The sequence below is a fragment of the Fusarium proliferatum genome (genome assembly GCF_900067095.1).
Source record: "Fusarium proliferatum ET1 genome assembly, contig: FPRO_scaffold007, whole genome shotgun sequence".
Classification (NCBI taxonomy): domain Eukaryota; kingdom Fungi; phylum Ascomycota; class Sordariomycetes; order Hypocreales; family Nectriaceae; genus Fusarium; species Fusarium proliferatum.
In genome coordinates this window covers 2,683,486-2,704,198 of record NW_022194796.1, presented here as the reverse complement: position 1 = coordinate 2,704,198, position 20,713 = coordinate 2,683,486, and the positions used below count along the sequence as shown (strand labels likewise).

The 20,713-nt window shown below is 48.5% G+C and overlaps 11 protein-coding genes across 11 annotated transcripts; 5 read left to right on the top strand and 6 right to left on the bottom strand.

Moving 5' to 3' along the window:
* Positions 1-388: 388 nt before the first annotated feature.
* Positions 389-1,978, bottom strand: FPRO_07236 (uncharacterized protein; the record flags this gene model as incomplete). The annotated part of the gene is made up of 3 exons (XM_031218596.1): positions 389-1,660; positions 1,717-1,896; positions 1,961-1,978. 3 exons carry the CDS (start codon positions 1,976-1,978, stop codon positions 389-391), a joined length of 1,470 nt encoding a protein of 489 aa, XP_031084438.1.
* An 842-nt stretch (positions 1,979-2,820) lies between these two features.
* Positions 2,821-4,434, bottom strand: FPRO_07237 (uncharacterized protein; the record flags this gene model as incomplete). The annotated part of the gene is made up of 4 exons (XM_031218595.1): positions 2,821-3,390; positions 3,446-3,766; positions 3,822-4,124; positions 4,180-4,434. 4 exons carry the CDS (start codon positions 4,432-4,434, stop codon positions 2,821-2,823), a joined length of 1,449 nt encoding a protein of 482 aa, XP_031084437.1.
* A 730-nt stretch (positions 4,435-5,164) lies between these two features.
* On the bottom strand, positions 5,165-6,315 carry FPRO_07238 (putative gentisate 1,2-dioxygenase oxidoreductase; the record flags this gene model as incomplete). The annotated part of the gene is made up of 3 exons (XM_031218594.1): positions 5,165-5,466; positions 5,518-5,967; positions 6,027-6,315. 3 exons carry the CDS (start codon positions 6,313-6,315, stop codon positions 5,165-5,167), a joined length of 1,041 nt encoding a protein of 346 aa, XP_031084436.1.
* Positions 6,316-6,709: 394 nt separating this feature from the next.
* On the top strand, positions 6,710-8,302 carry FPRO_07239 (uncharacterized protein; the record flags this gene model as incomplete). The annotated part of the gene is made up of 5 exons (XM_031218592.1): positions 6,710-6,736; positions 6,789-7,001; positions 7,054-7,565; positions 7,614-7,769; positions 7,819-8,302. The coding sequence occupies 5 exons, from the start codon at positions 6,710-6,712 to the stop codon at positions 8,300-8,302; spliced, it is 1,392 nt and encodes a 463-aa protein (XP_031084435.1).
* Positions 8,303-8,811: 509 nt separating this feature from the next.
* FPRO_07240 (uncharacterized protein) lies at positions 8,812-9,990 on the top strand (the record flags this gene model as incomplete). Its single annotated transcript, XM_031218591.1, has 1 exon — positions 8,812-9,990. The coding sequence occupies one exon, from the start codon at positions 8,812-8,814 to the stop codon at positions 9,988-9,990; it is 1,179 nt and encodes a 392-aa protein (XP_031084434.1).
* A 390-nt stretch (positions 9,991-10,380) lies between these two features.
* Positions 10,381-12,432, bottom strand: FPRO_07241 (uncharacterized protein; the record flags this gene model as incomplete). The annotated part of the gene is made up of 9 exons (XM_031218590.1): positions 10,381-10,434; positions 10,492-10,641; positions 10,696-10,715; positions 10,776-11,084; positions 11,134-11,467; positions 11,525-11,726; positions 11,777-11,900; positions 11,956-12,160; positions 12,223-12,432. 9 exons carry the CDS (start codon positions 12,430-12,432, stop codon positions 10,381-10,383), a joined length of 1,608 nt encoding a protein of 535 aa, XP_031084433.1.
* A 919-nt stretch (positions 12,433-13,351) lies between these two features.
* FPRO_07242 (uncharacterized protein) lies at positions 13,352-14,672 on the top strand (the record flags this gene model as incomplete). Its single annotated transcript, XM_031218589.1, has 2 exons — positions 13,352-14,193; positions 14,261-14,672. The coding sequence occupies 2 exons, from the start codon at positions 13,352-13,354 to the stop codon at positions 14,670-14,672; spliced, it is 1,254 nt and encodes a 417-aa protein (XP_031084432.1).
* A 231-nt stretch (positions 14,673-14,903) lies between these two features.
* On the bottom strand, positions 14,904-15,389 carry FPRO_07243 (putative glutaredoxin; the record flags this gene model as incomplete). Its single annotated transcript, XM_031218588.1, has 2 exons — positions 14,904-14,993; positions 15,048-15,389. The coding sequence occupies 2 exons, from the start codon at positions 15,387-15,389 to the stop codon at positions 14,904-14,906; spliced, it is 432 nt and encodes a 143-aa protein (XP_031084431.1).
* Positions 15,390-16,724: 1,335 nt separating this feature from the next.
* FPRO_07244 (uncharacterized protein) lies at positions 16,725-16,959 on the top strand (the record flags this gene model as incomplete). Its single annotated transcript, XM_031218587.1, has 2 exons — positions 16,725-16,777; positions 16,830-16,959. 2 exons carry the CDS (start codon positions 16,725-16,727, stop codon positions 16,957-16,959), a joined length of 183 nt encoding a protein of 60 aa, XP_031084430.1.
* A 236-nt stretch (positions 16,960-17,195) lies between these two features.
* On the top strand, positions 17,196-19,232 carry FPRO_07245 (uncharacterized protein; the record flags this gene model as incomplete). The annotated part of the gene is made up of 4 exons (XM_031218586.1): positions 17,196-17,296; positions 17,354-17,667; positions 17,721-18,652; positions 18,708-19,232. The coding sequence occupies 4 exons, from the start codon at positions 17,196-17,198 to the stop codon at positions 19,230-19,232; spliced, it is 1,872 nt and encodes a 623-aa protein (XP_031084429.1).
* A 123-nt stretch (positions 19,233-19,355) lies between these two features.
* FPRO_07246 (uncharacterized protein) lies at positions 19,356-20,633 on the bottom strand (the record flags this gene model as incomplete). The annotated part of the gene is made up of 1 exon (XM_031218585.1): positions 19,356-20,633. The coding sequence occupies one exon, from the start codon at positions 20,631-20,633 to the stop codon at positions 19,356-19,358; it is 1,278 nt and encodes a 425-aa protein (XP_031084428.1).
* Between the last annotated feature and the right edge of the window lie 80 nt (positions 20,634-20,713).

Here is a 20,713-nt window from a genome sequence, read left to right as displayed (position 1 = left end):
CAAAGCGGAACCATTCCTCACTGCGGCTTGATGATGTAGGGTAAACACGCGACTTGGCATCTTGTCAGGCTTTTCACAAGGCACTCTTTCTTCGTCGAAGAATTAGACTGCTTTAAGTGATGAGACTCTTGTCCTATCTGAGGTGATTTACATGATCATTACCGAGATTAGCCCGACAAAGAGTTTTCCTACAAGGAATGATGACGACGTTCTGTAATGTTTTTCAACAAGTGGCATCCGCATATATAAGAACACCCTTTAGTCACGTAGCACAACTTGAGCGGCCGAGCTCATGTGCAAATAACAAATAACAGTCGACTGAGTTGTACCAATAGCTAACTAAGTGATCGACAAATGGTGGTATGTGTAACAAATTCCCTACCTGATACTACCGGGTATAAACAGCGCTTCTGCGGATGATAGACTTGCTCCAAACCCAAACCGGAATCACCAGAAGGTAACCAGCCCAAAGAAGAGCAGCCATAGTCGCGAATTGCTTTACTGGACCCATACCATTCATCCAACTGATGGCCGAGTATGATACACCAAAAGCCAAGCAATTCTTCATGACATTTACAAGGACACCGATGTCTCCTGCTCGCGAAGGCATAGTGTTGACGGAATAAGTAAGCAGGACATTTGCAGACCCTGTCAAACCAAATGCAAGGAGACCCCATCCGACACAGACAACAATCCAGTGAGCAGGGTTTTGAAGTCCATGGCCGAGAATAATGCATCCAAGAGGGCTAGCTAGTCCTCCGATAAGCATCATTGGCAGTCTACTCCTGGGATCAGGCTCCCGGGTACGTCCCTTTGTTGAGCGAATGAAGAGAAGGTCTGCGAGGTAACCGCCAACGGGGAGACCAATGAGAAGACCGATAAGAGAACCGACGTTGAGTAGACCAATCGAGCGTGAATTCCACAACAGAGGAGGTTGAGCGTAGGTGACGGCGAGGAGAATGGAGATAATGACAGTCCAGCCAATGGTTAGCCCGAAAATGTACACGGTGACGAGGACTTGGGGTGCCATGAGAAGCTGCAGCGGCTGGACCAGTGACAGGCCCATTTCCTTCCACCTCATTGGCATAAACTCGCTACTGAACGACCTCGAAATGTACTCCTTTCTGAAGTTGGCAGTAGAATTCTCTCCAGTTGTAGTTTGGGCCGGTGATGAGATGCAGATATCCTCGACCGAGGTACTCGTAGGCTTCGGTTCGTTGACAGGCGAGCTTCCAGGTCTGGGTTGAGCCGCGTCCAGCTCTTCGATGTCGTGTGTTGTCTCAGGAAGCATCAAGATCGAACCAAAAAGATTCAGGCCAGTCGCGATTGTCAGAATCCTCAGGTACCATCTCCAGCTTCCTAAACTGACCCCAACTGCACCAGCGACCATGGGACCGACTGCGGAGCCAGCAGCGAGGAAGCCAACGTAGACGACCATGGCTCTTCCGAGCTGATGCGTGGGAAAGGTCTCAGCTACGATGATGGGACCAAGAGCCTCGACGAGACCACCAGCCAATCCACCAACGATGCGTGAGTTTCGAAGGGAGTAGTAGTCGGTGGCTTCGCCGGACCAAATGTTACAGGCGATAAAGATAACGAGCGAACCGAGGACGGTGAAGCGCTTTCCGATGAGTAATGACAACGGGAGAGCGAAGAGATTCTGAAAGGGTCAGCATATCAAAAGATCCATCAAAGATAAGACGGTGGATAACGCACAGAGAGCCCAAGAGCCAGCAGAGCATACGTTGGCAAGTTGGAGGCCTGGTCTTGCGTGCAGTGTAGCTCCTGAATGATCAACCCAAAAACGGGAGAAAGACCAGCGGCCCAGGCATTCCCGAGGAGATTGTAGAAGCTGACATTCAGCAAAACGCATATGCGCCACCAGAGCGGCCATTCCTATGAGTTGAGTCCTATTAGCATTCGTGGCCTACATGGAACCAGTGCCTGGAGGTGTTCGTACGAAAGGAGAGATAGACATTGTCAAATACACTGTCCTCGTAGCACAATTGATGACTGACTGTTGTGTCAATGACAATTGATGAGACTGATTTCAGAAAAGGAGTTGCTCACAGGGTTCGAGCCTCAATCCTTTATGCCTTCGCTTATCACTGGCCAGTGCCCGATGCTGGTCTAGACCAAGCCTCGTGCCAGGGTGATTCCGGCTGGGACACGCTGTCTCCCGTCTTTGCCCCGACCCCCGGAAAAGATCCAGCTGTTACCCCAGAGTTTACCCCGCACGATCTCATCACCTCAATCAATAGGTGACGCGTTTTACATGGCTCGAAAGCTTCATATCCTTGCGTGATGGCAGTCCAACGAACCCCGCGAAGTATTAATCTCGCTTTGAATGTTGTGCCATCAAGTCCGTGGGGTGGCCTTGGTTCCCCCGTCAGCCGTTATCTCGGGCATGGATACTTTTGAATCTGACCGGACGGAAGATGCACCTATGAGTGGGATCCCCGTAGGCAGAGTCCACGGGTAGTTCGGGAGACGGTGTTCGACGTATCGTTACAGCGGTCAACAGAGGCACTGTAGCAGCCAATGCTGTTCGTCATGATACTCAAAGAGAGTGAGTATTAGGTACGGGTAAGGAACGTGATGTAAGCATTAGCAGTAATGTCTGTTAACTCAACATGACAGTCTCATAAGTCCAACCTGGGCAGTATACCACCTAGCCCCACACAGTTACTAAAGGATTAGGTACCTATGCTAATGAAAACCTCCAGCTTGAACAATAGATGATTAACTCCATGATCATGCGATCTGATAGTTAAGGACGATTAAAGAAAATGCAATTGATGATAGAGCTAGGTGATATGATTACGCATGCATGATAACTGTCTGCGTCTCAACGAATTCCTTTAATCCCCATTCCGCACCAAATCTTCCAAATCCACTTTGCTTAGTTCCCCCATGAGGCAAAGTCGCTTCATCATGAACAGTAGAAGAGTTGATATGAACCGCGCCAACTTGTAGTCGACGCGCCAGTTCCAATGCTGCATAATGGCTCCGTGTCCATATCGCACCTGACAACCCGTAATCACTATCGTTGACAATCTTGACCGCCTCGTCCCCGTCAGAGACCGCGACGATTCCGAGACAGGGACCGAAACTCTCTGTACGTAGGAAATCCATAGAGCTGTTGATATTATCGAGGATTGTGATGGGTATTAGGTTTGAGTCGATCTGGTGCTCTGTGGAAGACTTGGAAGATCCCTTGGCTTCTGCATCGGAGACCAAAGCTTGTACTCTCGACTGACTCTTTGGCCCGACAAGTCGATACGCCGAGCCCTTCTTGCCTTGTAGCTGTTTTGTAAGCTCTGCACGAAACTCATCTACGACATCCTTTTCCACGAGGACAAGATCTGTAGACATGCATATCTGTCCGCCCTTTACGCACAAAATTGATTAGTGAGATATCAAAGACAGTAGAAAGCAAGCTCACATTTAGTGTTGCTCCTGCGAGAGCTGCTTCTGCCGCACGACCAATGTCTGCGTCCTTCAGGACAATACAACAGTTCTTCCCACCAAGTTCCAGCAATACCGGCTTCAGAGCCCGTCCCGCTTGCTCAGCAATACTGCGCCCAACTGGTGTTGAGCCAGTGAAGTTGACCTTCCTGACGGCAGGATCTCGAATGAGATACCCAACTACCTCGGGGGCATCTTCCGGTCGATGAAGGACAAAATTGACGACACCTGGAGGGAAGCCAGCTTTTCCAAACAACCCGGCGACGAAATAATGTGTCCTTGGACTAAGCTCAGATCCCTATAATTATTCAGATTAGTATGCTATTACTGGGAATCAGGAATGGGGTCCTTACCTTGAGGATAACTGTATTTCCAGTTGCCAAAGGAGCGATCACAGCTCGAAGGGCCAAGAAGAGAGGTGAGTTCCAAGGTGCGATTCCCAGAACAACACCCAAAGGACGAGTAAACACCAAACCGTATGACCCCTCAGGTTGGGTATGCGGTATGGTGCCGCTCATACTCCCTGCTGTCAGGAGATACGCAGTCTGTTCGATCAAATCGATGCTAGTAGTGACACCGATGGATGCCCATTCATCGTCGCAATGGATCTCAGACTTCATTAGAGTTCGGACCTCATGCTCATGGTTCTTGAGGACCTAAGTTTCAGCTTCGTTAGCCATGGCACCCACAGTGGCCAAAGAGATTCAGTACCTGTGCCAATCGCAAGAGAAGACGACGTCTACGGGTCGGAGAGGTTGTGGACCAAGTCACGAATGCTTTGCTGCAACTCGCCACAGCATCCGCACAGTCAGATATACCAGCGCCCTGGAAATACCCCCCCTCAAATGATTGATGTCGTGAAGTATCATCCTCTCTTAAAACTGCAGCATCGTTGATGAGCATGGGGATACGATACCCTTGCGATCCATTGCGGAGTGCTGGTTGGCCAATAGTTGAATCCGACATCGTTTCTGAAAGAGCTTCGGTAGAATTCACAAAATCTGGAAGGCGATATCGGAAACTGAGTATCATTATGGCGAGATATCGTATTACTTGTAGTAGGGACTAACAGAAGCTTTCCGGGAGCACGCCAAGCAACAATAATTCCTAGCCTCGGGCGCGGATGCGCCAATCAGTATAGTCCGGGGTTAGGGGTAATATCGGGTCGCTCCCGCTCTCCAAGCGATTGGCCAGACACCAGATCATCAGCTATCAAAAGGCATGCTGAATTCTGAAGTGAGGTGTTCCGTTGATCTTCCTTTGGCCGAACCAGACGAGAGGCTAACATTGTAAGACACGCGATGCAAGCACTAGAAAGTGACTTAGGGTTACGAAGGAGGTTAAACGACAAGACAAAGTAGGCGGAAGGATCCTAGCTCAGACAGACAGTTGGTGAGATGTAACTCAGGCTAATTTGTAACTCGTGTTTGTAGAGATTGAAGCATTGAGCAGAAGAAATGTCTTGTAGTAATTCCAGAGCTTGATCGTCCAACAAGGAGGCTATTTTCATTTTCAGGTACGAAGATCGATAAGATACTCAATCATACTGAGGAACATGGCCTTACTTCAATATTTGACTCTACATTGATCTCAAGACAAAACATACTGAAATGAAGGATCGTTTTATTTGGAAGGCCTATATTGTTGCTCTCTCCATCCCCTCTCGATACATTCGAAAACAAGATTATCTAGCTTCTCATTCAGAGACATAGGTCTCGACATCAACTCCTGCCACCCGGTAGAATCCTAAGGCCCTCAGCATCGGCTTGTCGTCGAATCTGTAGAGATAGACCTTGTTGTAGTCTGCATGATGCTGATACTTGTGCCAAGTTGGAATGCAAAACGTGTCACCCTGCTTCCATTCAAGGACCTTGTCTCCGACCTGAGTGGAACCAGAGCCTTCAATGACATGGTACACAGCAGAGCTCGTCTCTTGGATCTCAGGCGACTTGGCTCCTGGGTTAAGTCTCTCAGCTGAAGCACCAATGATACGACCAACTGCGTCATTATATTAGCTGTAGCTCAAGTATTCTCCATGCCAGCACTTACTTTCGGCCCCACTAGGCTTCAGATACGGCTCCGAGACCCATTCATCAGGGCTGGCATCCAGCTTGGGTTGCATCTTGCTCCACGGATAGACAATATCAGACTCTTCAAAGTCTTCAGCTGGGTATCGTGCAGCTGTATGATGTTCCACAAAATGGACAGGGAAGTGAATGAAGCTGGGGAGGTCAAGCCCATCGAGCCAGATGACGGGCTGATCATCTCCACCCTCCTCATCGGCGCCCTTCTTGCCATGGTCATGCCAGTTCCAAGTGGGTGTGACAATGACGTCGCGAGGCTTCATAGGCACTCTCTTGCCGTGAACTGCAGTGAAGCCACCAGTGCCTTCGATGATGAACCTGCATGCGAAGGCAGTGTGTCTGTGCGCGGGTGCCGTCTCTTTAGGCTGCACCAGCTGAAGTCCAGCATACAGGGTATCAGTGGTGTATGGTGCCTCTAGGCCAAAAAGATCAGTGTTGACTCGGGGGGCGGGGAATGCGAGATACCCGACTCACCTCTTGCAGGGTTTCCAAGCATCAGGACCCGGCGCTCAGCTTGCTTCTCAGTGATAAGCTGTCCAGCCTTGAGGAGATATGGCTTGATCTTGTCATATGACCAGACATAGGGAATAGTTTGAGGGTTGGGTGCCGGAGGGTTCAGGCGTGTCATTTGGGCCCAGAGAGGAGCTGTGTTGGTAGCTTTAAGGGCTTCAACAAGCTCTTCAGAGGTGTTTAGTGACTTAGCTGGAGTGGCATTGACAAGAGACTGGCCACCGCTGGGTGCTGTAGCTGCAGAAGGCGCCATTCTGATTAATCTCTTGGACGTTTCTGATGGTAAGCGAAGTTCGGTTGATGATAGTTGTGACAGGCTGCTAGCGGTTGCGTTCTCAATCAACGACTGTGATCTGATCCTTTGACGGCCTTACCTATTGTATCGTAAATATACCCCAGCAAGATTGGCTTGATTATCAATCAACAGTTGCCGAGATACAAGCTTTATTGCTGGTCAATCGGCAGATGGCGCGTGGCATTGTCTTCGGGGCACTATCGGGAAGTGATTCCGGGACACCCAGCCGCCATGCTACCGACAAAGCACAAAACTACATAATTCGTCTGTGCATTGCTGACAATTTACTTACAAGTACATCATTCGAGGAGCAGGTTCAAGAGTTCAAAACATACATGTGACCAAAACAACAATGGCCAAGAACAAGATTACTCAGCCGGTACGTGTAGACTTGCCCTCCAGTGAAACGAGTCAATGTCTTATTCCAATAGGCTGTGGCATATCCTTCACGATCCACTAATCTCCTAGAAAGACTCCATCAAACTGCTGAGCATCCTAACGGCAACGGTTACCTGCCCGGCTCTCAAGTCAAGCTTCAGATCTTGATTGTCGGTGCAGGACTAGGTGGCCTAGCCACTGCCGTTGCGCTCGCTCGTAAAGGCCACGAGGTTACAGTCTTGGAGCAGGCAGCTACCTTGGGTGAGGTACGTATTCACAATGAAAAGGCGTAACTACTGATTGACGTGTAAACTCTAGGTTGGCGCAGGTATCCAGATTCCCTCGAATTCGGGCAGACTGCTCTTGAAATGGGGTCTCGGTCCATATCTAGAACAATATGCCGTTAAGCCGGACAGCATGACATTTCGAAGATGGGCGAACGGCGATCCGATCGCCTATACAAGGCTCTCACCAGACTTTGAAGACAGATACGGAGCACCCTATTTCGTCATTCATCGTGCCGACTTCCATCGAGCCCTTTGTCGCCGGGCAGAAGACCTTGGAGTAAAGATTGTTACTGATAGCAGGGTTACCGACTACGACGAGTCAATTCCTTCCGCCACAACCTTTGATGGTCGCGAATACCGTGCAGATCTGGTTATCGCTGCAGACGGCGTCAAGTCACATGCTCGATCAATTGTGCTTGGTGGTTCAGACCTACCACCCCAAAAGACTGGTTTTGCGGCTTATCGCGCTACGGTAAACACAGAAGAGATGAAGAAGGATGAAGACACAGCCTGGTTACTTGAAAAGCCTGGGATCAACATCTGGTACGTGTGACGTCTCTTCAGTAGTGCAGTTAGTGTTGACCATTTAAGGATTGGGGAAGACCGTCATGTCATGACGTACTCTATTGCTGGGGGCAACTCCTTTAATATGGTCTTGTCTCACGTCGATCATTCATCACCCAGTACATGGAATGCCGAGAATGCAATCCGCGATATGCAAGACTCATTCCAAGATTGGGACCCAAAGTGAGTCATCTCCTCTTCACATGCACGGACAGATACTGAACGTCATCAGGCTGTTCAAAGTGATCAAGATGATCAAGAGTACGCTCAAGTGGCCCCTGATGAGCGGTAGTCGTCTCCAAACCTGGATATCGAGGAGTGAAAAGCTCCTTATCCTCGGAGACGCTGCTCATGCTATGGTACCATACATGTCCCAAGGTGCTGCCATGGCCGTAGAAGACGGCGCTGCTCTGGCTACAGCGATCTCAAAGATCAACTGCAAGGACCAAGTCGCAACTGCTCTGCATGTATTTGAGAAGGAAAGGATGAGTCGAAGTTACGGTATGCAGTCTGCAAGCTTGGTAAATGGAAAGCTATGGCACTTTCCAGACGGTCCTTTACAGCAAGCTAGGGATCTTGGAATGAGGGCTGAGGTGGAAGGACGGCCATTCGTTGAGAGCACGAATCAGTGGAGTGACCCCGTAACTCAGATTTGGGCCTATGGGTATGATGCCGAGGATGCTATTGAAGAGCTCTGGCTGAGCGAGGCTGTATAACTGCTATAGTATAAATTAGCATTAATGCTTTAGTCCTGGGAAATAGGGTAGAGTATAAGCAATAAGCTTATAATGCTTAAAGCAATAGCTATATAGAGAGATATTAAGGCAGGGTTTGCAATTTTTATGTAAGCTCAACACTTTATAACAATAGTCTGTAAGTGTTTTACTGGTAACATTTTCCACTAAGCTTTGGTCAGTTCCCTCTAACTAAGTCGAGAGAGAGCCAGCAAACGTGTTAGCCAATAGGGAGTCGTTGGAGACGGTCGGGGAGCACGCTCCCCGACCGTCGGCCTGTCCCTAACATGAACCCCTCACCGGTCATGTTCGGCTTTGTCGATCCGACAAATTACCAACTGCTAAGGTTCCAGTCAACGTCTTGGCTTAGTGATTCTCTGCCCTAACAAAGGCATAAAATATCAATTGCTTCCTCTTACAGCCAGCTTTGGATAATAGACAACAAATCATACAGTTTACAATACCAGAAACAACAAGAAAACCGCCTCTAAATGGAAAAGTTCGATGTCGCCGTAGTAGGCCTCGGTGCCCTTGGAAGCGCAGCAGTCTGGCAAGCGGCAAGAAAGGGAGTGAAGGTTGTGGGCTTTGAACAGTTCGAGTTCGGCCACGTCCGAGGTGCATCTCACGACACGTCTCGCATCGTCCGCACAGCATACGATGCTCCGGAATACGTATCGCTCGCCAAAGCCGCCTACAAAGACTGGGCCGAGCTAGAGAAAGACGCCGGTTTGAAGCTGTTGACTGTCACTGGTGGCATTGTGGTGCTTGCGAATGATCGTACCTGGACATCCGGCTTCAAGGTCTCGGATTACACTGCGAGCCTCGACGCCAACAATGTACCCTACGAGCTTCTAAGTGCCAAAGAGGTCAATAAGCGATGGCCTAAACTTGACATTGGTGACGACGAGAATGCAGTGTATACTCCAGATACTGGTATTGCGCATGCGGCTAAATCTGTGACAGCGATGCAATTCGTTGCTCGCGCTCGCGGAGCCATTCTTAAGGAAAACACACCAGTGACAGCAATCATACCAATCACGAATGGCCGAAACGACAAAGGAGTCATCATCAAGACAGAGAATGGCGATTTCCAGGCTCGCAAGGTCATTCTCGCAGCAGACGCCTGGACCAACAAACTGCTTGCTCCTCTCGGCGCACAGATTCCACTTGAGGTCATGCAAGAGCAAGTAACATACTTCAAGCCCAAAGAACCTGCTCTGTTTGATGCCGAGCACTTCCCTGTATGGATTCGGATGGTTGACGGAAAGACATTCTACGGATTTCCCACTTTTGGTGAACCCACCATCAAGGCTGGCCGCGACGTTTCCAACAACCGTATGAGCCCTGAAGAACGGTCCTACACTCATTCTCCAAAGCTTTTGGATGAGTTGACCGCATTCATGAAGGACTTTGTAACCAAAGATGAGGACCTTGAGATCCTTCGCACAGTTACATGCCAGTACACGATTACTCCAGGCCGACATTTCGTACTTAGCGCACTAAATCAGTATCCGGATATTATGGTTGCCTTAGGGGCGGCTCATGGTTTCAAATTTGCGCCTGTAATCGGTCGGGTCATGGCGGAACTGGCTATAGATGGAAAGACGACTGAGGATCTCTCCAAGTTTGTTATCCCGGCGATTCAATCAGTTGTTCGAAGTAAGATCTAGTATTGTTTTATATACAGCTTTTATGATTATATGAGGTATCTCGCGTATCTGATCTCTATACTGCAATTGAACCATGATGTTAGATCTGTATCTTTCCAGTACATAGAAAATGAATGTGTTTCTCAAGTTAATAAAATCGAATTTGAATCGCAATATGCATAAAAGCGTCGCACCGATGAAGAATATTTAAGCAATAAGCTTTCTTTATATATTACTCAGGAAGACTTAAGTAATTTACGTAGTGAAAGTAATGGGACCATAAGGTTATAATAGATGTATTAAGAGGACTATAGAAGAAGTACTTAAGCTGAAAGCTGATGAAAAAAGGGGCTATCCTGAGAAGGGTGCATTCAAGAGCAAGGATTAATAACATATAATGCCATCACTTCTCTACATAGACCGCTTTCCATAAGGCTCAAACGGTAAGATCACGGCTATGATAGCCTAGTACATATCAATTAGGCGCCATTCTTCAGGGATGTCACCAGGAGTGTAGCTTACCATGACGATGTAGAGTACAGCGCATACATAAATGGGTACTGATGTCGCAGTGTTGCCATAAGCTGCTACAAAGGAGGATACCAATCCCATAATGCGGTTTCCTGCTACAGCTATTCCGTTGCCCGTTGCACGATGAGCTGATGGTAGTACCTGTGTTGTGTCAGTCGATACACCTACTGTCAGTCCAATGCCGACCCCACAAACCTCTGGAGTGTATGCGTATACTGGGAAGGATTCATGTCAGTCAGGGTTCTTTATTATTAGTCTAGAGACTAGTGACTTACAGGTTCCATAGTAGATATTTAACGTAAAAGCAATGACACAGCTCAAGGCCACGTTCTGAGCCGGAGTCTTCACAGCAGTATAAGCGAAGAAGAAGGCCATGGTGATGAGTGCTCCAATTGCCATAGTGTACTTCCGGCCAAGCAGCTTGGTGTTGCACATAAATGCAGCAGCCACTGGCCCAAATATGCCCGTGACGCTGCTGAGCATGTAGTTTCTCCACTGATAATATGGCCCTGACTCTCCCGTTTTGGCACCACGACTGGCAAGATAGTCTGGGAGAAACACATAGAACAGTGGGTATGCCAGGCCTAGGGACGTTAGTTTTATTGTTCTGATGCAAGGCTGAGTTTGGATTACCAATTAGAAGCCAAGATATCCAAATCAGAATCGTTGAGATGGCGAGCTTCCTCGTCACGAATAATCCATGGAAATGTGCCCAGAGCTCGCTGAGGCTATACCTAGACTTGCCATACGTGGAGTTAATGGCCCCCATAGACTCAAGTGCGTCAACTGTGAGACTACAAGGCCGTTGATATTTCTTTGCAATATCTTGGTAGATAGCAACCACAGCAGCGTCATCACCTTTGGCAAGAAGGTACTTGGGGGTCTCCTTGAGTCGAATCACAGTGACTCGTAGAATGCTACACACAAAGACGAGAGCTCCATTTCCGTACCAGACATATCGCCAGCCCTTCGATACAGATCAGTCAAAAACCGAGGTCACGGTGTATCAAGTGTCTGTACTGACCATATTGTTACCCTTGGTGCACGTATCAGTGTCCGCGCAGGTATACTTGGGATTCGAGTAGATTGGCCAGCAAAAGGCGGCAACAATGACATATGCAAGCCCCCACCAGCAGGCCATCAACGTAACCAGCCATTGCTTGTTGCCAGGAAGAAACTCTAGGAATACAGTAGTGTCGAGAACAAGGTTGCCGCCAGCACCAAATCTGTGCATCCAGTATTAGTAAGTTTGCGATCTGGATGGTGAGGAACCTACGCAGCAAGACCGACAAAGGTGGCAAGGACAATCCAATTAGGCGAGGCACCGGCCGCAATGGCGAATACGGAAGATAAAAAGAGTGAGATGTTGAAAGCATAACGCCGGCCGATGACATCCGCACCTAAGAAGCAAATAAGGATCTTGTAAGATGACGAGAAAGGGTCGTGTTGTGTTACCTAGTCCCCAGAATAATACACCAACCAGCATTCCTGTATAAACAGCCACATTGAGACCATAAGAGAACGCAGGACGAAACTCGAGAGCAGCCTGACCGGCAGTCACAGCTTGAAGGGCAAGGATTAGAGAATCAGCAGCGTAGCCGAAACCATTCAGACAAAACAGCTTGAGGTGCATGTTTGTCCAGCCAATTTCATCCATGGTCTACACAGTGATGGATTAGTCCTGGGATTGTTCTTGCATCACTGGATTGGAGCTCTGGAGACCTTATTGATGAGGCGCATTTTAGCATCAAGCACTGGGTCGATGTCTCGAAGAGAGAAGATTTGTTCATCCTCGGTTCCCATCTGAAAGCTCAGGGACTCACCATGCCGGTCGTCACTGGTACGTAGGTCGGCATAGCGCTCTCGGTCAGAGAGTTTATCTGATGGCTGAGGCACGGTAACTGGACCGCCCGTGGTGGATTTGTCTGACATGATCACGCAAGATATTAGAAGGTAATGATGTATGCAAAGGCTACTTTGGTCTGAAAATGGCCAAATTGTGGAAACTCTAAGCCAGAACGTGGGGCCTGAGCTGTCTTTTATTGTTAATTTTGACCAAGTCATTAGTTCCCATTTTTGGCATCGCCATTCTTATCTAGCCAGCAGTGATCGGGCACATTTCATAACCTGGTATAGCTTACCATTGAATACTCCTGATTCGTTAATCTGCCAGTTCGCATCAGTCTGAAACTAAGAATTTCTGTTCCTGGAGCGGGGTAATGAGATATGGTATGGGATACGGCGGACAGGAATCGCAATCTCCGACGCTTTAGCTCGACTTCGAAAGCAATGTTACGCATCAATTGATTACTGCTTGATATCCAAAGACCCATAAATAGCCCGTTCTGTGAGAATCAACCAATCAGAACGAGTTGATTTCAGGACGGCGTACCAAGTCCACATTCCGACGTGTATGAGGGGGTTGAACTGATGCAGATAACCTGGCACGTGGTCGGGGAGAGTTACTTTGGCCTTCCCGAGAGAGGTATGGGCGGGACGGGGAGATTAGCAGTTGCCCGAACAAGGCAATAGTCATGCGACACATTTCCCGTCCAAACAACGCATTGTCGTAACAAAGATACGACCAGTTGCAAAACAATGACGTGACCAAATAAGGGAGACAGGAAATCGGAGAAGTATACGGGGAGGTCGGACCGTCTGAACTCTCAGATTGTACGCCATGTCTCCCGTTGATAGATTATGGGAAGACGGTTGAAGGATGGCTAGATAAGTCAAGAGATAGTTCTCGTATTCCTTTTAGTGACATCTAATTTATGTCTTTATTGCAAGCAGACTCGAATACCTCCTGCTGATAGCTTTGCCTGATCTTTAATAATCTCATATCAATACCATGTTCTCAAAACTCGGTTCGGTGCTGGCCATGACTGGCGTAAATGGAAACGCTATTCTATCTGGCAAATCAGAGTCTCCAGAGCCAAGGGCCCTCCCCGCATCATGGTACCGCCAGGACGAAATGTATCAGCTTGAGCGACGCGCTATCTTCTCCAAGCGATGGCTTCTCGCCACGCACAAATTACGCTTCACCAAGCCGGGAGACTTTCTCCGCTTCGAGGAGGCAGGCTATGCTTTTGTGCTGTGCCTGGACAAAGACGGAGAGACCATCAACGGCTTTCATAACATCTGCAGGCACAGAGCGTTTCCAATCGTCACAGAAGAGGCGGGAAACGCCAAGATCTTCTCCTGCAAATATCACGGTTGGTCGTACGGCATCAACGGAAAGCTTGCCAAGGCACCGCGCTTCGACACCGTCCCGGCGTTCAACAAAGATAACCACAGCCTCTTTCCTGTCCATGTGCATATCGATGCCATTGGCTTCGTCTGGGTCAACTTGGATGCATCCCCGGAGCCAGAAGTGAAATGGACGGACGACTTTGAGGGGGTTGACTCACAGGAGCGGTTCAAACATTTTGACTTCTTTCAATATCAGTTCGATCACGTCTGGGGCATGCCAGGCAATTACAACTGGAAAACCCTTGCAGATAACTACAACGAATGTTATCATTGCCAGGTTGCGCATCCAGATGTTAAAGCCATAGCAGATTTGTCCTTTTACTACACCGTGTCCAAGCCGGGTTACATTCAGCACTTTTCGCGGCCAAAAAAGGGAACTGAAAAAGACGACATCAAGATCAGTAGCACCTACTATTTCCCCAACGCCTGCATGACTGTTTCGTAAGTGCTAGTGATTTCTTTGCACGCTTGATCGACGGGCAGATCTAATCTCGTTTTTATCATACAGGCCGCATTTCTTCTACATGATGCGATGCGTACCGACATCAGTTGGCACATGTTCAATGGAGTATGAAGTCTATCGCCATAAAGACGCCACCGACGAAGAATTCGAAAGAACTAACTCCTTCTTCAAGCGGGTTCTCGGAGAAGACAAGTACTTGTGCGATGCGGTGCAGAAGAACCTGGAAGCAGGTGTCTTTACCAACGGAGAGCTGCATCCTGACTTGGAGAGCGCGCCGATCTTCTTCCAGAATACGGTGAGACAGATTGTGACTGAGCACCATAGAAAGGAGCAGGATTCGAAGGGGGAGATATGGCCTGCTCGGCGACATGTATCGACTTCTGAGGTCACAAAGGGCGATGATGAATTTTGCGATGGACTAGCTTGCAAGGCTGATAGTGCTGATATGGAGTGGTGAGTTTTGATACGGATATAGTGCGCTTTACAAGGAATGCCTTTCTTCCTGGAGATGTGAGAGTAAGGGGTAAGAAAGTGATAGGTTCTTGTTCCATGGATTAGAGATTGTACCTGCGGGGAAGGCATTAATAGAGCGGAATTTGTATCGATCTATTACGTCGCCGATGATGTTTCACGCTTATAATGAATGTTTTGATAATGTAGCATAAATGACCACTCGCCCATCCATACACTAAGCCATGACCCTTGCCGCATCGTCTTCTATCTCAGGTACTCTTTGTGCACTCAGAAACTCTGGATTGGCGGAAAGCTCTTCCTTTACCTATCCATCGTCACTATCGACATCAAATATTCCCTGGAAGCGAGCTGTACTTACAATATCCAACCCGCCAACTAATTGACCATTGGCCCATAACTGGGGGAAAGTCGGCCAGTCGGCATGTTCCTTGATGCCCAGACGAACGGTCTCATCCTTCAGTACATAGAAAGAACTGTAATGAATGCCATGGTGGTCCAAGATGCGAACGATATGTCGGCTGAAGCGACATAATGGGCACTTGGGCACGCCCTTCATGAAGAGCATTACTGGGGCGCCATTGACTAGATCTGTTAATCTGGAATGGAGTGCTGCTTTTGGCGCGGCAGGTTCAGAAGCTTCTATCGTCTGCAAACCGGCCGGCATCGGCTGGGCGTGGATATTTTCGGTGGAATTTGACATAATCGAATGGAGGTGGGTTTTTAATTCTTGCATGACGTGGAATTCTCTTATACACAAAAGCTGTAGTTGAGATTAAAGCAATTCTATATCTAAGTACCGACAAAATTTTGACCGATGTGATACAACTTCATCAGTTGTCAGGCTTCCACTGTAGTTCATTGCTGGTAATAATGGGCTCGCTCGGGATAGCTCCGTTTTTTGGTTTAGTTATGGCTCAGAAATGCTGTCATACCTGTAACCCTTTACATGGGTGTCTTCGTCCGGGTCAGCAACATATATCATCGACCTCATTGGTTTCACGATGCTTGCTTTTGTTGGGCCGAGCGTCGTCTGACGCAATCAGTGTCACCACACAAGAAAAGAAGAAAATCTCGTATCTTCACTTTACGGATGATGTCACTATGGCTAACGTCTTTCCGATGTCCCGAATTATGTTCATTTAGCTCTTGGTAAAATGTAGCCCAAATGTTCGCCACCATATGCCGTCGACCCACAAGCGTTTGTTTGTCCTACCCATACTTGAAGGGCTCAAGATTCGGATTCCGAGATCAGGATCTTGCCAATCAATAACGTCACATTCAATGGATACAACAATGAGCTCTTCATTCTGATAAGAGGTCTTGGCCTATAACCTCGTCTTGTATCTTGGCCCGGTAGAACCAAAAAAGACCCGTTAAATTGTCTTATGGTTCTAAATTCTCCAACAATCTTGCCCATTCTCAATCGGATTACAAACACCCACCAAGACCTCAGCATGCCGTCCTACCAAGTCACCATAAAGACTCGAGACAAAGACTATACCTTCAGCTGTGACAGCGATACGTATATCCTGGACCAAGCTGAGGAAAACGGCCTGGACCTGCCCTACACTTGCTGGGCAGGGGCTTACTCTTTTTGTACGGGCAAAATTGTCTCAGGAACAGTCGACCAAAACGATCAGAGCACCTAGATGACGAACAGATAGAGGAGGGGTTTGTCCTACTTTGTGTCGCCTAACCCACCAGTGACCGTGTCATAAAAAGTCATCAGGAACGATCATGTACCGGCGAAGAATATGCACATTCATTGCTTTGAGCAAATGTGGAATATTGGGAGCAAGAAATATTAGGAATTAATCTGCTATACATGGTCCAAGTTCATGAATTACCCTAAACAAGTCACGCTAACGGTGATCACCACCGTCGGCCCCGCACCTAATACAGTTAAGTTTGGACTCCGATGCTCATCCCCGCATTTGATAAGACTGTATATAAAAGTAATGGCCCAGCTTCATACTCAGACGACACCCCTCTTTTCTCGCTATCTGTTGTCTCATGAATTGAGCAAATACACGTCATGTACGGCAGTCGATCACACAAGCGTCTACACCAGGCGTGCGAGAACTGTCGGTGAGTCCTCCAGTAGCCAATTGACGCGTTTGTCGTGCTATTCTGGCACTAGGCGGTCCAATATTAATTCAGTATCCGTAGGAGGAAGAAGACCCGGTGTCCGGGAGAGAGACCAGCTTGTTCGAGCTGCACTCGCCTTTCAAAAACGTGCACGTACCCAGAAGTTCGAGGGAACCCTGTGACCTCAGGGCCTCAAAATGGAAGCAATTCTATAGACACAGTATGCTTATTGGAGGCGCGTGAGCATAATAAAGTCTTGTTACTCACGACGGGTGACGTTTAGGAGAGACGACTTGCCCAGCTCGAAGCAAAAATTCGTATGATGGAAAGGCAAGAGTATGATCAGCACTTCGATTCTTGCTCTATGGGTTTATGTGGCTAACGATGCCCACTGCAATCAAATAGGGCGAATGGTGAAATGGAGTCTTATACCAGAATATTGGAGAACTCGGCCCAATTCCAGGACTGGCAGCTACCACTATCGCCGAGTGTTGAGATGGATAGCTCCACAACGACTAGGTAGGTTGAGAGAGGGTTGTCCGTTGCATCGTGTCGTTGGCTAAGTAGCTGAAGCAGCATATTGCCTCCGAATGACGTTCTGGAAGATGTCATCGGTGCATATTTTCAATATTGTCACAAGCAGCCTTTATGGCTCTTCAACCGACAAGACTTTTCTTCCATGCAGGATTGTAGTGAGGAGACAATGCTGGCCTTGCTGGCCCTTGCTTCGTGTCATTCAAAACATCCTTTCTTTCAAGGCCGTGTGCACGAACTAGGCCAGAGCTACGCACAGGCTGCAAGAGAGGGAATCATGCACCAGGTAGGCGAGGGCAAGGTTTCGATAACCACCGTTCAGAATCTGTGCATCCTGACACTGGCCAATATACAAGGTAAGCGCCCTGCTTAATTTAGCTGGTCACCATGTGCTGAACGTGCTATATAGCCAACAAAACGACCCTGGCACATCTGCATATAGGCATGGCAAACACGCTTGCTAAATGTGCCAATCTTGATGTTGAGGCCTGCGCCATTGAAGACTTTGGCACGCGTGCAGAGACGCGAAGAAGAGTGTTTTGGAGCCTGCACTTGCTGCAGCAGATGTACGGACATCAGTCCTTCACTACGGACATATTACAAGATATTACCAGGCCGCAATACATCGCGACGTATACAGACCCGCGGAAGAGCGTCAACGAAAGGCCCCCAGCCATTCCACATGAAGACATTTCAGGTCAGGACGAAACAACGAGCGCCGACAAGAAGAGCGGGATATGGGCCTATATGCTCCAGACGTCTACGCTGTGGGGAGAGGTCCGGACATATGTAAAGCAATGGGCCCAACAGACCAACAACGCACCGCCTCCTTGGTCCATTGAGTCCGGATACGCAGTCATCAACGCCTATCTCATGGACTCGGAGACGAAATTCCCAGATCGGCACCGATTTGATAGCGCGCGATTTACTGAGCAAGAAAACCGACACCTTCAGAGCAATCGAGGATATTGGAGTCCGTGGATATATCAGCAATTCGCATATCACACGATCCATAACATGCTAAACCATCCCTTTCTGTACTCTTCGCGACCGCAACAGTCGGCTCAGTTAGGAGTTCCCAACACGTTCTGGAAGACATCATCTGAACTTGCTTTTATCCACAGCATTTGGGTTGCACGTCTCATAGAGATGGTCATACATAAAGATTATCGCGTCTCGGATCCATTTATTGGTCATTGTGCGTCGATAGCGGCGACTATTCACATCTACTTTTGTCGGGCGGCCGACAAAACTACCAGGGAGGCAGCTCTAGACAGACTGGCGAAATGTGTCGCATTTTTGGCTGAGCTGGCTTTGCTCTGGCCTTCATGTAGATGGTTGGTAAGTAGGATCATCATATATCTGTATTCCGGAACAGAACACTAATTTTCAGCAGCATGAAAGACTCCAGTCGTTGATCCGGGCAGCATTCGAGGTGGACCATGAGCAGGGAAAAGACCAAGAGGTCCCTCCACCGAGGACCATTTCTATCAACACGCGTTTAATGTGGGATATTCTTCTTTACAACTCTGGTGCTTACAGAGGCACAACCAGTTCTCCACAGACACGAAGTCTTTTCGACGGCAGTTCTCTGTTTCCAGAGGACAACACGGATGATGGAGAAGACATCGTTGAGATAGATAATTTCCACAGCCCAACTGTGGAAGTGAGTTTGGGGAATGGCCAAGCCTTGCCGCCACAACCCGGAAGGAGAAGAACGAGATCTGGCCAAGGAACGCAGGAGTCCCAGGCAAATCCTGTAGCTCAATCTTGTTCTATTCCAGAAACATTCGGATCTTCCACTGAACAAACCCCTCTTGCTTCTTGGCCTATGTCTTTGGATATGGCCTATGATCCGTTCTTTCAATTTCAAGATTCAGGTGGCCCCTTTTTCGGAATATGGGAAGTAGGAAATCTCTAGTTCTAGCTCGCTGTACTATAGAGAGAATTGCAGGATGAAAGGTATAGCTAGCTCTCATTTCTTGAACAGGAAACAGATTATATTGACCCAGCGTTCATTCAGTTACACTATAGTACTCGAATATCAACTATCCTCAGCCAGAACAGCCTCTAGACCTCGGAGTAGATCCGCCAAGAGATCTCCCGGATCCTCCACACCAATGCTGATTCTCAGAAAGTCCTTGGTCACCGTCGAGTCCGTCATCGTCCTCCACTCGATCAAGCTTTCTACACCCCCGAGGCTGGTTGCATGATGGAAGAGTATCAACTTGGACGGAAGGTTCCGCGCATATTCCACCTTGTGGAGCGTTAGAGAAAACACAGGTCCATATCCTCGGGGCATCTGTTTTCGCAGCCAACTCCCTTCGATATTAGCCTCGTCTTGCAGGCTGGCGTGGTGAACCTCTTTAACCACTTTCTGGATGATCTTAGTTTCTTTCGCGCTGAGACCTATCGAGGGTGGCTGCCGACAAGACCCTACCAATCCAAGTCTCAATGCACTAACGATGGCCTCGGCTGACTGGCTTTGTTTGAGAACTCTCATCTCTAGAGTGCGGATGCTCCTAGTTGCAAGCCAGCTGTCGAAACCTGCCATCACAGACCCAAGGTACAATCGATCCCGATGAAGTTGCTGCAGCCATTCATCGCCGGGGCTGCCACCCTTGACCGCCAGAATGCCACATAAGAAATCAGAATGGCCTCCAATGTATTTTGTGCCAGAGTGCATAACAATATCTGCACCCTGAATGAATGCATCTTGTAGTGGAGGAGGAGCAAATGTTGAGTCTACGCTGAGATAGGCACCTCTGGAATGGGCGCGGTCTGCGTAATACTGAATGTCAAATGCTTTCCCTGTCGGATTGACTGGCGTCTCGAGGTGTATCAAGTCGCCGGAACCTAATTGGTCGACGGCACAGTCGAGAGATAGTATCTGTGTCCCAGATGAACGGGCATAGAGCTCGAGGGTCCCATGACATCCGTGGTATCCGGCACCGATAGAGACGCTCCTAGGTTTCAACATGATCAGCAAGGCATGAAATGCCGCAAGACCAGAAGAGTAGGCAAGGCAGGGTTGTGCTAGAACAGAAGACAAGACGGCTTCAAGGCGCGACAATCCTGGCGTGGATTGTCTTGAGTAGCAGTGTTCCCCGACTTCTAGAACCGGATAGGAAGGTCTCTCGTGGTGTTCTCGCATGCGCTCTGGATTTCGTGGATAGCGGAAGGTCGCGGCAACGTGAATCGGCGGTGCCACGTCGTCGACATTGTTGAGAACATCATCCGCGTGTACGGCTTGTGTGGCGGTTGACAGACTGGGTAAAGCCTTTGCCAAGTTGGTTCTGAAACATTGTTCTGTTGGATCCATAACCTTCAATTGTTCAACACAAATAGTAAGAGTCGCGGCACAATGCTTCCAGATTCTATTGCTGACTTTCGCTTCATCGC